Below are 15,730 nucleotides of genomic sequence, written 5' to 3'. Positions count from 1 at the left end.
TCAAAATTATTTTTCATTACCGTAAACAACATAACGGTTTTCGAGCGCTGATTTTTTTATTCATGGTATATAATAAACATTTGCATAAAAAGTTTTGGCATTGATTAATCTAAATAAATCAGATATAATACAATGATGCATCTATTCAAAAAACAAGACAATTTGAAAATCGATTCGCAGCACGTAAACAGTGTTTTATATGTGTACTTAAATTGCCATACCTTCATTTGACCTTGTGTGTAGTATTACTTAACATCTCCGTTAACAAAAAGAAAACGGTGTAATTAAATTTACTGGAAATGCTTCCTGAAACAATCTTGGATATTCATTCTTTACTTTCCTTCTTTGTTGTGCTGTTTTGTACGTTTCTTTGGATAAGGAGTCGAAGACCATCAGATTTGCCTCCTGGACCAAATCCTCTTCCGATATTGGGAAACATCTTCTCGCTTAAGATTGCTGGTGGTGATTTAAGAAAGGTTTGCGAAAAATATAGTGCTGAATATGGGCGGATATTTAGCCTCTCCTTGGGGTCACACTGGGTTATATTTGTGAACGGATTAGAAGCACAAAAAGAAGTGTTTGTAAAGAATGCAGAATATTTTTCTGATAGACCAAAAGTGTTCTTCCTCACCCATATCAAAGCCAACAAAGGTAAGTTTCTTTCATGTATATTCATTTTTTTATATTAATGTATGTATAGACCAAATGAAATCGGTAAATAATGTAATTGAAAGGGCAAACAACCTGTGAATATTTTATAACTGTAAGTCTCTACAAAATCATGAAGTGGGTGAAACATGTTATGAAAAACAAACTATTTTGAAACTTTCATTAGACTTTTTCCACAATAAGAATCGAGGGAAAACGACAAGATTTTCCATACATTTCAGTAATTGTTCTTACATCGTATTGAAAATTTCCTGAGCATCATAGTGCAAAGATTAAATAATGGTCTTTTCAAAAAGAGAAAGCATCCTTGAGTGAAATTATATTGTCAGATCAGAGAGTTTTACACATGTTTCTGCTTTCTCCCACTTTGCCTGATTCTTACAAATACTAACTTAAATATGCAACATAATTACAAAATTCACTTTGATATTAGTTGAATCTTGAACGATGTAGTATAACTTTAATCAAGGTTAAACTGCATTAAACGTGTTGCCTTTTGCGTTTGTAAAAAAAAATCTCACTTCAAAGGACAAACGATTATTCGTTGTAGAGAAACAAATGTAAAATTATCACTGTTATTTCCGAATAGTGCATGAAGCAAAAACACACAGGTCATACGATTAATTCCGTTGAACTGAAAGTGCAACTACCACGTGTTTTGTTTACTTTTGTTTTGCTTTGTTTTGTTTTTTAATTGTTTTTTTTTTGTTTTGTTTTGTTTTTTGTTTTGTTTTGTTTTTGTTTTTATGTTTGTTTGCTTGTTTTTTTTTTTTTTTTTTTTTTTTTTTTTTTTTTTTTTTTTTTTTTTTTGGGGGGGGGGGGGGCGGGGGAGGTTGTAATTCTAATAGATAAAGGATCATACGGACTTCCATGTATTATATAATGGCATACTGTAATTGCGTTTCAGGTACGTAACGTATGACCTAACTAAAATAAGTGTTATCGTCAGGGATTGAGAATATGAATTTCAAGGTCATTAATTTCCATGTTTACAACAAACTTTGTTTTATTTGTCCTATCGTTTTCCTTTTAAGAAAGAAAAAATTAAAAATCAGAAATTATTACATTTTGTTATGTAAAGTTTCCATTTAAACAGTGTATTTTTGACACACATATTACATGTATAATATTGCATGCTTCACATTTTAATTACAAGTGATATTGCGCTGTGAACAAAGCTGTTTTTACTCTCATACTTTGTAAGAAATAATTCCAAATCATCTTCCAAATACACAGAGGAAAATGCTGGAATTTTTAATTGACAACATATTTGTCCAGTGTGGTGGACGTGTTTTCTCAACAAACGGTCGGCATTCCAATGGGAACAAATTGTGCTCCTTTACTTGCTGACCTATTCCTTCATTCTTATGAGGCTGACTTTATAGCTGATCTGATCAGAAAGAAAGAATATTGTTTGGTTAGATCCTCCAATCTCAGTTTCCGCTATATAGATGATGTATTATCTTTAAACAATCCTAATTTCGGAGATTTGATACATCGCATCTACCCAAAAGAACTTGAGATAAAGGATACTACAGACACTGTGAAGTCGGCCTAATATCTTGACCTACACCTAGAAATCGATGGTAAAGGAAAACTTTTGACCAAACTTTACGAAAAACGTGATGATTTTCATTCAGAATTGTCAACTTTCCCTTCATCTGTGGCATTATTTCTTCAGTACCAAACTTTACGACAAACGTGGTGACTTTTCATTCAGAATTGTCAACTTTCCTTTCATCTGTGGCAACATCCCTTCAGCTCCTGCGTATGGAGTGTTCATGACACAACTCATACGATATGCCAGAGCTTGCCGAAACTACGCAGACTTTTTGTATCGCGCTAGAGCTCTAACCAATAGGCTTCTGGAACAGGGTTATGCTACTACAAGATTGAAGTCATCACTACAGACGTTTTATGGTCGTTATCATGAACTCGTGGATCGTTATGGTGTATCCATCAGCACCATGAAAACTGATTTATTCAACGAGTCATAGTTTTCCTTCCCTCGTTTGTCTACCCCGGACTTGTCTTTTTATGAGCAACTCGGAGGGTGTTTCTAGAAAAGCAGAGGACGCTTACTCTACCGGTGCACCTGGTCATGCTCCCAGTTTTTGGTGGAGTCCGAGTTGCTCATTTACCTTTGTTACTTTGTATGTATGATTTTAGTTACTTTGTGTTCTTTGTTGTGTATGTCTGTTTTCCATGTCTGGTCTTTGTCCCTGGATTACATTCTTTTGATTACCGCTATAACCTTGGTTCCCTTGATTACTCTTTCAACATGTCATAGTTTTCCTTTCCTCTTTCGTCTACCCCATACTTGACTTTTTAGGAGCAAATAGGCGGGTGTTTCAACAACTGACCGCTATATTTATCACATTTTAAAATAGTTATAACATCTATTGATTACAGTTAATTGAAATAACCAAGTTCAAAGTTCAATACAAATCTATGTAAGTTACCAAAGTTTGAACACTGAAACAGTTCAATTGAAATTCTGATAATATACTTTCTTTACCCATTAATATGAATATTTAAATCAACGTAATTGAGCAATATTATCCAATCTGAAACAAATAAATAACCCAAACACACTGTTGGATTCTATTATGTAGAGGTTGAGGTCATCAAAATCGGCAGCTATTCAAACCGACAGCGTCTAAAAGGTCACAAAAGGGGTTAGTGATAATTAACAAGGACACAGTGGTATAACATAGGACGAATTTTTAACTGGAGAACTGTTAAAATTACTGATATTTGTATTGAAATTGGAACTTGTCTATATCAAATAGCTGTAAATTTCACAATAATTCAAAGATACTTTGGCGTATTTTTAGTAGGTTATACATAAGTACATTTTAATATAGGTATTGCAGCAGCACATCCATGGAAGGAACAGAGAGCATTTACCTTAAACCTTCTTCGGGGATTTGGTTTTGGAAAAAAGAGTATAGAATTTCTTATCACAGAAGAGTGTAACTACTTCCTAGATTACATATCACATGTAAACACGAAGGACAAACAAGAATCATTTCTCATCGGCACAGTCAACAAGGCGATCTCGAATATCATTTGTACTATTGTGTTTGGTAAACGTTTCGGATATGATGACCAAGAGTTTTCTACATTTGTTCATGCAACAACTCAAATAGTTATTAATGAATACGTACCATTAGCTAATCTGTTACCCTTTCTAAGGTTTGTTCCCGGTGACCCTTTAAAAATACACCAATGAAGGCAATGAGGCAAATGAAATAATAAGAAAAGGATTTCAAGGCTATATAGACGATCACGCCGCAACATTGGATGAAAACAATATCCGTGACTTCATCGATGCTTATCTTGTTGAAATAAAGAAAAGAAAATCGCAAAAAACGCTTTTTACAGGTATGTTGATTTAATGTATTTATGTTAAAACGCTAAATTTTTAATTCAATATAAGATGTTATCATTCCTTGAATATAGACGTGAACAAAACGACAGTTTTCATTATAGCTATTTATATATCAAAATAGATATAAGACTGACAACGTTAAATATACATGTATTTTGTTTTTTTCTCTTCAGTAAAATAATTCAATAAATAATTCCAATATATATCAAAATTGTGATTTTTGTTCGCCTTTCTTTACACTCAATATAGCAGAAAATTCCTGTTCGTCGTTATTGATCTATTTTAAGGGACATACTTTTCAGAAAGCTTTTATTTGTTTTCATGCAATAATGTTAGTAAAAATCAGTTGATTGTTTTTTGGTATTGAAGAGGAAAATCTAAAGTACGTTCTGCTTGACCTCTTCAGTGCAGGTACTGAAACGACATCAATAACGATCATGTGGGCGTGTCTTTATCTTGTGAATTACCCGGATATTCAGAATAAAATGAAAAAAGAAATCAAAGATCGACTTGACGACCGTCGACCTGTTGTTTCCGACAGGAATGAACTGCCGTATTGTGAAGCTGTTATAGCGGAGGTTTTACGAATTTCAAGTATTGTGCCAATGTCACTACCACATACATCATCAGATGATGTCAAAGTAAATGGATTCAGAATACCAAAAGGAGCAATTGTAATGCCAAATCTATATTCTGTTAATTATGACGAAAAAAAATTTCAAAATCCATCCACGTTTGACCCAACAAGATTTTTAAATGACGATGGTTGCTTTCGAGGTCAACTTAATTCTCTTCCCTTCTCACTCGGTAAGAGGTTTTACTTTGATAAGTATCATAAACTAATATATTCTCCTTGTACTTTTCTGCAATTTTAAACGAAGCCTTTTGTTTATTTTGGCGCTTTGATGTTTATTGTTTGAATAAACTGCGTTAAAACGTCCTACTTGTCATGCATAAAACCATCACAAACAAACTGTTCATATAGTTGCTGGAAATTGAAGCAATTCTATATTTGGATTTTAAAACGTAAAAGTATAATGTTTTTTTTTGACAATCTTTTAAAGCTTTTTGTTTGGTTAGCATGATATGTTTGCTCAAATTTAACTTTTCTGGCATAAATAAAGAAAAATAACCAATGACGGATACGGTCAATTTATACCTAGAACATCTATCCGCTATCCGTGTAATGAAAATGGATGAAAGATTGGCCATTTCTCCTTTAATTTATTTTCTGACCATAACTTCATTTTGGTAGACTCATTTTCAACATAACAATTTAAAATAAATCAATCAAAATCATGCTTTTTTATAGGTTTTTATTTGTATGATATATACTTTATCTTTTTTTTTTGTAGGAAGAAGAACATGCCTTGGCGAGTCAATGGCAAAATTGGAGCTTTTCCTGTTTTTAACTTCAATCGTTCACCGATATAAAATTTTACCTGTCGAGAACGAGCCAACACCGCCGATAAAAGGTCGTTTAGGTGTTCTCCACGAACCTATGCCATTTGATGTAAAATTTGTCGAATACGAATAATGAACTGAAAACCACTACAAAAACAAAAAAAAAAACGAAAACAGGACAAAATGACACTTAACTTAATAAGGGACAGAAAATACAATTATCTGCTTTTACCTTAAGTATCTATAGATGTATTGAAGAATGAATCTATATATAAGATTAGACCGGTCATCGGTCATCGATCCGTCAAATCGTTGCGCGGATCGGTTCAAGGAATGTTCAAATCAGCCAGGAAGAGATTCATGCATGTCAAAAATTCCCCAATTTATGTTTATTTATTATATAGATAGAGTGTTTTATCGAATGTTCTCAGTGTAATAAATTTCGATAATTCACATTGTGAAATAAATTCGGTAATTTCACTCTCGCACTTTCTCCCGTCACAACTTTGATATATTTCCGCCAATTACAGAATTTCAAGTTCATAATGAAAATATTCTATAAATCATGAAGAAAATTTATATAATAAATAGGATAATTTAGTTATCGCGAAAAACTAAAAGATTATCACTTGTGCCGAGAACGCTTGAGGATGTAACTCGTGCGCAGAACAAGTTCCGCACACTCGTTAAATATAGGCGTTCTTCGGCACTCGTGATAATATTTTAGTTATTCACTCTTTCCAAGTAATTACCTTATTATTCTTATTCAGAAACAGGTTTAGTCCACGCAAACAGTCTTAGTTTTTTAATTGGGTATTGCACATATAAAAGATAAAAAAAATGTATAGATTGTGTATTTAATTTGTATTTGGCATGAGTCTTCATTCTTGATTTGGTAGATTTTAGTGGAAGATAAATGTATGGTTTAGTCAATAATATAGATCTATATACAGAAAGCACTATCGTTACGTATAACATTTCAAATATAGATAGAAGATTCAATTTTATTGACTAGTACAAAACGTGTATTTAAAAAAAATCTACAGTTTTAGTTCTTTTTAGTTCATTATTGTATATGTTTTTAATTCTGTGTACTCTCATGTTAGCATAGATTCACTTGCTTCATGCTAAAAATTACTACATTGCATTTTATTGTGCTTAATCCATAGACAATCATACTGCATCTCATATATTCTTTTATAAAATCAGGTTTCGGTACAACTTATAGATATATATGTAGAGAAGGGTATATCATAAAAACAGGTAATTGACACAAGTTAGATTCGTAGAAAGTTTTTATTTAGCAACTCATTTTAACAAGTGACGTCGTCGTCGGGTGGGGTACCAACAGGACAAGGTATGTGTGGTCTATCGTCGTATTTGTAATTATAATCCGCACAACTCGCTGGTATTGTGCAATCAGGTTTGGTAACCAAATTTGGATCAGGGTTGTACAAAAATCCTAAAATTTAAACAAAACTGGCATCAATTGGTCATAAACTTTTTCTTTCTTTGAGTTATAAAATATATTTTGGATCTCTAGGTACAAGTTTGAGCAGCTAACGATAGACCATATCAACACAAATAAAACCAAAACTTTCTAATTACTATCTGTATTTAATCATTTTTTTTTTTGCATTTGATATGAATTGGTTGATTATTTTGGACCGTATGTGGTACATGAAAAAATAAACGGAAAGATGTTTCATTGCATCGTTCAAATAATTCTACTTCTCATTCTCCAGAAATAACCATTAAAGTCTTTGTAAAATATGCTTTCGTTTTTTTATGGAAATACAATTATGAGGAAAGGAAAAACTTTGCCCACACGAACTATTTTTGTCCTATAGTCCATTTTATTTATATGCTACATTGCAAAAAAAGTTTTTTTTTTCCAAAATTAAAATAAAGAATGTAATCAAGGGACAAAACCCCGACATGGAAAACAGATACACACAATAAAGAACATAAAATAACCAAAATAATACATATAAAGTAAATGAGCAACTCGTACTAAAAACTGGGAGCATAAACCATGTGCACCGGTAGGGTAAGCGTCCTCTTCCTTTCTAGAAAAAGCCACCGAGACTCTCATAAAAAGTAAAATTCATGGTAGACAAAACATGAATGGAATACTATGATACGTTAAACAAATCAGTTTTCATGCTGCAGATATATATACCGTAACGATTCACGAATTCACGATGACGACCATGAATATTCTGTAGTGATGACTAAAATATCAAAAGTCTTATACTGGATTGAACACATTCAATCCATATATACATCAACATGATTTGGTTTCTATATTTGTTTACATTTTTCAAGGATATTTCCTTTCCCTGGACACTTCTGAAACAAAGGATATCGATACAAATTGGATGACGTTTAAAAGACTTAAAACTGTAGAGCAATTTTTTAGAGTTCCGAAAAAGTTATGGAACGACTTTGTTCAAGTTTGTAGTATTAGAGGTAAGTTATAAGACTCAGGCAAAATGGGAAAATTGAGAAAAATGGATGTCAGACCCCACCAATCTGACAATATAATATCACTCAAGGATACTTTTTCTGTTTGAAAAGGCCATTATTTGATCTCTGCATCACTGGCTGTGCGCAGAATTTTTTCATAAGAAACTTAGATAAATGAGGTTTTTGACTGAGCTATCTGCCCTTAAAATGTTCATTACCAGTGCATTTCAAAGGAACTGTTACTCAATGGTCCAGCTTGATATGGAAAATCTTGTCTGTTTTCCTTGAATCTGATTGGACAAATAGTCAAATTACGCTATAAAAATGTTTTTTTTATATACCATGTTCCAGCCACTTCCTTACTTTTAGAGAGACTGACACTAAATCTCCCTCGAACTAAAGGGCTTGTTCAAATGAATTATATTTTAAGAGATTAAATCAATTGGTAATTTTGAATATGCCATTTTAAATGAATGTGCAGTGGAATTGTTGGTGCCTTGATATATATCAAAATTTATTATCTTCTATGTAGAATTTACACCTAAGGGCCATAAGCCACACATTGATGGGAAACAAATTGTATAAACTGTAATGGTTACAGCTTAGAATATTCTGACTCTGATCTGACCAACCTGCATCTACATTCACGACAAAGCAATAAATATTTACTATATCTAAAAACAAAATCCTGAGCCAACTGATGTTAAACACTCAAGGTCATTATGTAGTGGAACTAAAAAGTACTTTAAATTAGTACTAGTAGTACATTGCAAAACAACGGACGTAAATGGACATGACAAAATCAAGTGTATACAAGTTGTCATTAGCGTTAGAAGACACTACAGTGAAACGTGTATAGTCCGAAACCTGAATAAAAAACCCTGTTAACTAGACATTGTATACCGTCAATGCATTATAACATCGCAATGGGGTATGATCCTGTGTAAACCGAACACATACGCATACGTCAACTAAAAACAAACTCTTAAGGAGGTAGACCTAGGGAAAGGGACACAATCCTTACAAATCATTGGCACGTTTGTATTCAATATTTTACATCAATCTCATGTAAGCATCAAAGTTTCTTGGACTGATTTCTTTCTGTTTCAAATGAAAGCTTGATTAGCTTTGGTGAAAATTGTATATGATACAAACATATCATTGATTTCAAGTTATACCCCTTACCCTTGGTCTACCTCCTTAAGTCTAAAAATGTTTTTTAAGACAGTTTTTACTATTGTACAAATAAGGAACTAAACAAAAACTGCTTAAACATATGTCAACTAAGTGACTATGAAGTTTGTTTTAGAAACAGGCACATACATGTACTTACCCCTTGCTGCAAACAACAAAACAAATATAATTTTTAATATGAATTTATACTTATTAGACTGAACATGTTGAGTTTAACAAAGGGACAGTTGATTGAAATACATCTATACTAGTTAATTGACTTTTCTAATATGTATCATGTGTATCTTTCAGTTGGTTTTCTGATTTGTCAACAAATAATATTCATTATACATTATGACTTTGTCATATACTAAGAAACATATTGTACCCCTCGTATTTGTTTTCGAAGTAATGGACTTCTATTTACGGGATCGAAAATTCATTTAATAGTTTCGCAGATTTAATGCTTTATATTGCAATAACAAGGGGTATTAGCTGTGAACATGCGAAATAATTTGTTTCTAAGTACAAGTCCATCTAAAAATAAGACACTACCTTTAATAGAGGGGCTTCATGATGTTTGAAAACCCATCAAATAAGTGCTACATTTTTACATAATGATAGTCCTTTCTGTATTCAGATCTGTACTTTTTAGAAAATCATATATTTATCTCTCACTTAAATCAAGCAAATCAAACCAAATCAAGAAAGATAAAAAGTGCAAAGTGCCAATTCCATACACAATCTTTATGATTTTTTTCTCACAAGCACATCAACCTTATGAAAATGTAAGACTGTTTGATCAGTAACTGTTTCTGAAAAAGAAGTCAAAAATGAATTCGGTGGGTTTTGACATGCATGACTCACAGCTGTCTGATTTTTATTAAGACTGTTACTTAGGTATTCCGATGTTCAACTGAAACTCTAAAACTCTTACTGTTATCCCATCTGAATTGAGTACTGATAACTTACATGTTGTGAAATATGGTCCAATCATATCATTCATATCACAGAGTTCGCAATATTTTTGTTTGTTGTACTTGCTAATCTCTAAAAGAAATTAATACTCTTTAGAAATAATAAAAAAGCATAAGCCAGAAACTATATCCTGTCACCAAATAACTATATAGAAGGTAAACCAATGTTTATTAATCCCTTATAGCGCATTTCATTTCAAATCGTACCTGATTTTACCAAAATATATACAAACTTTGTTTTTATTATTTCAAATGATAAAAAAAAGTCCAATTATCCAGTCTAAGTTATGATGTATAACATACACATTTTTACCTGCCTAAATTCTTACGAAGTCTTTTTTTTTAATTAACTTCTCGATAGTCCACAATAGCTATACAATAGATATTCTTCCACTTTCAGTGTATATGCCTAATAGATATATCAAATAAGAGGTATTTACCTATCTGCATTCTGACAGGATATAATCGTACATTCCTGATCAAATAAGAGGTATTTACCTATCTGCATTCTGACAGGATATAATCGTACATTCCTGATCAAATAAGAGGTATTTACCTATCTGCATTCTGACAGGATATAATCGTACATTCCTGATCAAATAAGAGGTATTTACCTATCTGCATTCTGACAGGATATAATCGTACATTCCTGATCATTTTTACGAATTGTAATTTGATTTGATTATACAAATTACATGTAGCATGTAAGAACTATCATCATTACATATAATAACATAACGCTTTTGTAAAATTCAAATAGTTTACTCTCTCACGAGACTGGTTCATTTCTACTTTTGAAATGCATAAATAATATCATTAGCACTCTGCTAATCGTTGGGTTTAGTATTAAAAGCAAATTATATGCAGGTGTAAAATGATAATATCTATTTGTAAATGTATAAATGATAAAAGTGTAATTAAACAAAACTAATAAATGGTTGTAATACAGCCTTTCGAGATCCTGAAAGTAAACTATACTACGTAAATTGGTCTTCGGTTTTTAATACGTTCTACATTGGAATTTCCTAAAAAGAAAATGAATTTAAAAATGATGGTTCGACACCTCGAAATGTTTACTACCATATAATTTTCTCCTACATTGTCTTAAATACTCTTCATAAATGTTCCATTGTTGAGCTTTTGAATGTTTGAATTCAAAACTACTTCTACGTAGCATAAAAAGAACCGAGAGCAAAGAATAACTTTTGAAATAAAAAAGTGACTAATCGTAGGTTATGGAGAAATGGAGTTGTATTTTTTTTTTCATTTTATTGCTTTCAGTGAAAAACTGGCGGTTAATCTACCGTAACATTCAGTAAAACATATTTTTATTATGCTTCCAATGGTTTTACAACTCCAAGAATTGTTTGTATGAACTATTTTTACCTTGGGATTTCCAGTACCCCCTTATCGTCGCGTTGACTGGTATATCTCTCACGCAGTAGTACATATTAAACTCCCTGTAATGTTGCATTGTATATCTTATGGATACAATCAATAATATCAAAAACATCAGTGTTTGTGAAATAAGCACAATAAACTTTTGAAAACATCTCCAATACTTCTGATTATAGTACTCGGTGGAGACCTCTACATTTATTCGAACTGTTTTATTTATTTATTTATTTATTTATTTATTTATATTTTTTTAAATTTTTTTTAATTTTTTTTTTTTGTAAGTTTACTTTACCATTTACCCAAAATATTTAAAATAAAAGTAGCATTTCTTGTTGAGTCAAATTGTAGTAAGTCTACAGTTATTTGAAAAACATGAATAATCAACATGAAATTATAAAATGCAAACCAAAAACAAAACAATTTGAACAGACGCGAAAACGGATTACCCAGTATTCGCGTCCGATGTTGGGTCGTACTGTCTAACGTATATATAACTATAGCATAAAAAAAAACTTCATTACTAAAATGTTAAGAACTTTACTTTACTCAAAATGTTCCATCCAATATGCAAAGTATAAAACGAATGGATTCAAATTAAATTATAGGGTCGTTAATGTTTACCAATATGATAAATCTTTGAAACACACAGGCTCAAACGTTTAACATATACCCTCTATTGTATATTCACCTTACAACGACAAAAGTAAACGATTCCCTGTATTCTATGCAGTCCGATTGAGTGAACTGATCTCCGATTGGTCGAGATACATTATTCCACGTTCCAACCCCTTCGTTATTGACAAACCACACAGTGTCAGTCTCGGTGTACCATGGTGTACCTCTAACCTCACAAGGCCATACACACCGTAACTCTATTGTTTAAAAATATATATTTGGTTTTATTATCTTATATGGAGCAGTAAAGGCATACAACAAATAATGACGATATCGTATTTAGAAACTAAGAATTTATACAGTCACCTCAAATTTAATAAAAAAAATTGAAATTGTGTAAAACTTATTCATTAGTGTCATAAAGCAATAAATGGACAAGCGTTTTTTTGTGTTTAAATCTTAATTTAAAGCAATGCAGTCCAAATTACGGAATATGTTTCAGGAAGTAAACATATAAAAGTCTTGATTAAATATTTCTATGAAAATTCCTTTTTAGTACTTGTTTAATAAAAATGTAAGACAAGTATCGGATTGAATACTGTACACGTAATAATTTTCGTTACTTATTGCGGTGAACAGACAACCCCAAATGATAGTATTCGCGGAAATGATTTTCGCACTATATCATGCTTATCATTTTTTTAACAGGGTTATATTGCTACAAGATAGAAGTCATCACTACAGAAGTTTAATGGTCTTCATCGTCATCTCGGGAATCCCTACGGTGTATCCATCTGCACCATGAGAACATATTTGTTCAATTTGTCATAGTTTTCCTTTCCTGGTTCGTCTTCCCTTGGAGGGAGTTTTTTTATATGAGCAGTTTTTCTATAAATAAAGAGGACGCATACCCTACTGATGCACATGGTCCAGACTCCAAGTTTTTAATCCGAGTTGTTCATTTACTTAAGTACTTAAGTTCATTTGTAGGAGGATTTTATTATTATTATTATTATTATTATTATTATTATTATTATAATTATTATTATTATTATTATTATTTTGGTTATTTTATGTTCATTGTTGTATGTGTCCGAAGTCCCTGAATGGTCTTTGTCCCCGGATTGCGTTCTTTTGAATGCCTCTATAATCGTTGTTCCTTTGATTACTCTCTGAAACCGCGTATATTGATATCCGCGAATGTGTTCTCTTGACAAAATCCGCGGAAATTGTCAAATGCGAAAAATGATACGGTGATAGGAAGCTGTTCTACTATTGCATAGTTTTTTTTACTGTTGTATGGTGTTCTTACCTTTCTATAAATTGTTTGTTTATACTTAACAAAACCAAATAAACTCTCCCCATTCCCATCCACCCCTTTCTCTTTCATGTTCAATATCCCCAAAGCTAATTGAAATAAATTATGCATATACAAGTTAATTCATTCTTATTTTATTTTTAATTTAATAAAGCATTTTATAGATTAAGCGTCAGTGATGTCCATCATAACTATGTAGAATGTAACACTAGAAAATGAATGGCTAAAAACATATTCTGACTGAAGTTACGAAATTTGTCGACACGAAGGAAACGATTGCACAGGTTGGATGGCGCTGTGTTGTCTTTTAATATGTCGATGATACCATTTTATATTTATTCATTTATTTGATAACAATTTGGAAATGATTGGCTGTGTAGAAATGCCTTAAGCTTTCCCAGAAGAAAGTCTCACACATTCTCCTCACTGAATGAGACTTCCACCTTAGCAATATAATAGTACATCAAATATAAAGATTTATAAGGCCGTCTACAACCGGTAAGTGAAGTGTGATTTCAAGAAACAATTTCAGGGTATACGTTGAGCTCCGTCCATCATAGTCGTTGCCTAAAATCATATTATTTGTATAATTAGAGCATAAACTGTTTATCAACAATGTATATATAAAATATCGATTCCCCTACATCCTTTGCCCGTACTTCATTCCTTATTGCACCAAACCCACTTTCCAATTGAATAAAACCCCATACCCTATTGCCCTTTACGTAAATAAATGAGAGTTAACTCTACCCCATACATGTACAGCACCCGTTAAATTATAAAAGTGAAACAAATTATATTGACATGCAAACACTCTAAGCAGAAAATACATCATAAACTAATTACCTGGATTTTGTGCGACAATGCTAGCAGTTAAAGAAGTCAGTATCAGCAACTTGTAACTTCCCATCATGTTAATGGCAACACTACTTGTTCATAACATCTCAATGTATATACGTCTTCTTGCTTTCATGACATCTGTATCGTCATGCACTTTTATAGTAAATCTATTTTAATTAGATAATATTGACCTGTGCAGTGGTGCTTTTTTCAACAAAGGAATGACTGTAAGCGGAAGAATGTTCATATTTCATTTGACATGTAAATGTTATAGGTTGTTTTGCAAGCTGTCATCATCTCCGAAAGGACATGTTTTATACATCATTAAATCAATTGGTTCAGTCTTCATTTCGTTTGATACAATCCTATTGCTTTTGCTTTAGCATTTTGTTATCAATACTAATAATGATTTGACTACATGTGTAGTTCGTTTAACAATCCAGTTATTTTCAATTAACTTTATATATAACATGAAAACAGTAACTATTTTTGATTTACATCCATCGTATATGAGTCCTAAACAGCTGTGCTCCGTTTTTGTCATAATATTTCACGCCATGTTTTAAGTCGAACAAACACGATTGCTATTGTTCTAGTTTCACGACAATTATGTCAGCATTTTGGTGTGTATCAAAAATCATAAACTTTATATTCAGAAAAAAAAACTGCGACTTCAAATCAAAATATCACATTACCCTACCGGAGCACCTGGTCCATTTTCCTAGTTTTTAGTGGAGTCTGAGTTATTCATTTACTTTTGTAACTTCGTATGTACTATTTTTGGTTATTTTGTTTTCTTTTTTGTATGTGTCTGGTCTTTGTCCATGGATAACATTATTTTAATTTCCGCTAGAATCTTGGTTCCCTTGCTAATGCACAAAATTTTATTTTTATTCTGTTTTGTACAATTTCCTTCGAATGTTTACATACAAAAGGGTTGAATCCTTATTGTAAATGAGTAGATATACACAACAAAATAACACAAAGAAACAAGAGCAACTCGGACTCTACCAAATGCTGGAAATATGGACCATATGCATTGGTTGGGAAAGAGACCTTTGCTTTTCTAGAAAGAAACGCCGGGGTAGACGAAAGTGGAAAGGTTGTAGATTATGCATAATAAAATTCTTAAATCAAAATTTTTAATTCAAAAATATTTAATCAGAATGACTCCATTCTTTGTAATTCTTTGTAAATCAAAATTAGAAATATGTAAATCGAATATCATGCACAGGGTATACTACGACAAAAAAAATATGTTCATCAACTTAATATTCTCGGAATTGATATTTTTAAATATGAAAATGTGCGTAGGACCTATCAAACATAGAGTTTTTTTTTAATTTTCCAGCTCATCTAAGCTAAACGTGGATACTTGATTTACCTTTTATGTTTTTTGCCTTAGTCATAATATTTTTCAAGTACAAATAATTAACTGTAAGTGTTTATAACAATGAAGCAAAATGGACAAAA

General features: G+C 31.8%; 1 protein-coding gene, 1 long non-coding RNA gene and 1 pseudogene across 3 annotated transcripts; 1 reads left to right on the top strand and 2 right to left on the bottom strand.

Annotated features, from left to right (window-relative positions):
• Positions 1 to 227: 227 nt before the first annotated feature.
• Positions 228 to 5,934, top strand: LOC148610496 (cytochrome P450 2C3-like; annotated as a pseudogene). Its single transcript, XR_015924675.1, has 4 exons — positions 228 to 651; positions 3,537 to 4,056; positions 4,433 to 4,870; positions 5,419 to 5,934. The product of XR_015924675.1 is annotated as a cytochrome P450 2C3-like (transcript).
• Positions 5,935 to 6,744: 810 nt separating this feature from the next.
• On the bottom strand, positions 6,745 to 9,307 carry LOC148610495 (uncharacterized). The gene is made up of 2 exons (XR_015924676.1): positions 8,155 to 9,307; positions 6,745 to 6,929 (listed from the first exon to the last, which is right to left on the bottom strand). It is a non-coding gene; the product is annotated as an uncharacterized LOC148610495 (long non-coding RNA).
• A 679-nt stretch (positions 9,308 to 9,986) lies between these two features.
• Positions 9,987 to 14,425, bottom strand: LOC148610494 (uncharacterized). Its single transcript, XM_088595546.1, has 4 exons — positions 14,264 to 14,425; positions 12,173 to 12,356; positions 11,473 to 11,546; positions 9,987 to 10,159 (listed from the first exon to the last, which is right to left on the bottom strand). Exons 1-4 carry the CDS (start codon positions 14,328 to 14,330, stop codon positions 10,002 to 10,004), a joined length of 483 nt encoding a protein of 160 aa, XP_088451672.1. The 5' UTR covers positions 14,331 to 14,425; the 3' UTR covers positions 9,987 to 10,001.
• Between the last annotated feature and the right edge of the window lie 1,305 nt (positions 14,426 to 15,730).

The sequence above is a fragment of the Perna viridis genome, chromosome 8 (assembly GCF_037379345.1).
Source record: "Perna viridis isolate PV_CMFRI_1.1 ecotype Kerala chromosome 8, ASM3737934v1, whole genome shotgun sequence".
NCBI lineage: Eukaryota > Metazoa > Mollusca > Bivalvia > Mytilida > Mytilidae > Perna > Perna viridis.
Note: the sequence above shows the minus strand (reverse complement) of the source record. Positions and strands in the feature narration are given on the sequence as shown.

Excerpts from the sequence above, each read along its gene's own strand:
- LOC148610494 (XM_088595546.1), bottom strand. The coding sequence starts at position 14,330 with ATGATGGGAAGTTACAAGTTGCTGATACTGACTTCTTTAACTGCTAGC. Across the intron at positions 11,547-12,172 it reads TTTACTTTTGTCGTTGTAAG|GGAGTTTAATATGTACTACT; the intron begins GTGAATATACAA and ends GCAACATTACAG. Across the intron at positions 10,160-11,472 it reads GGGGTACTGGAAATCCCAAG|AGATTAGCAAGTACAACAAA; the intron begins GTAAAAATAGTT and ends AATTTCTTTTAG.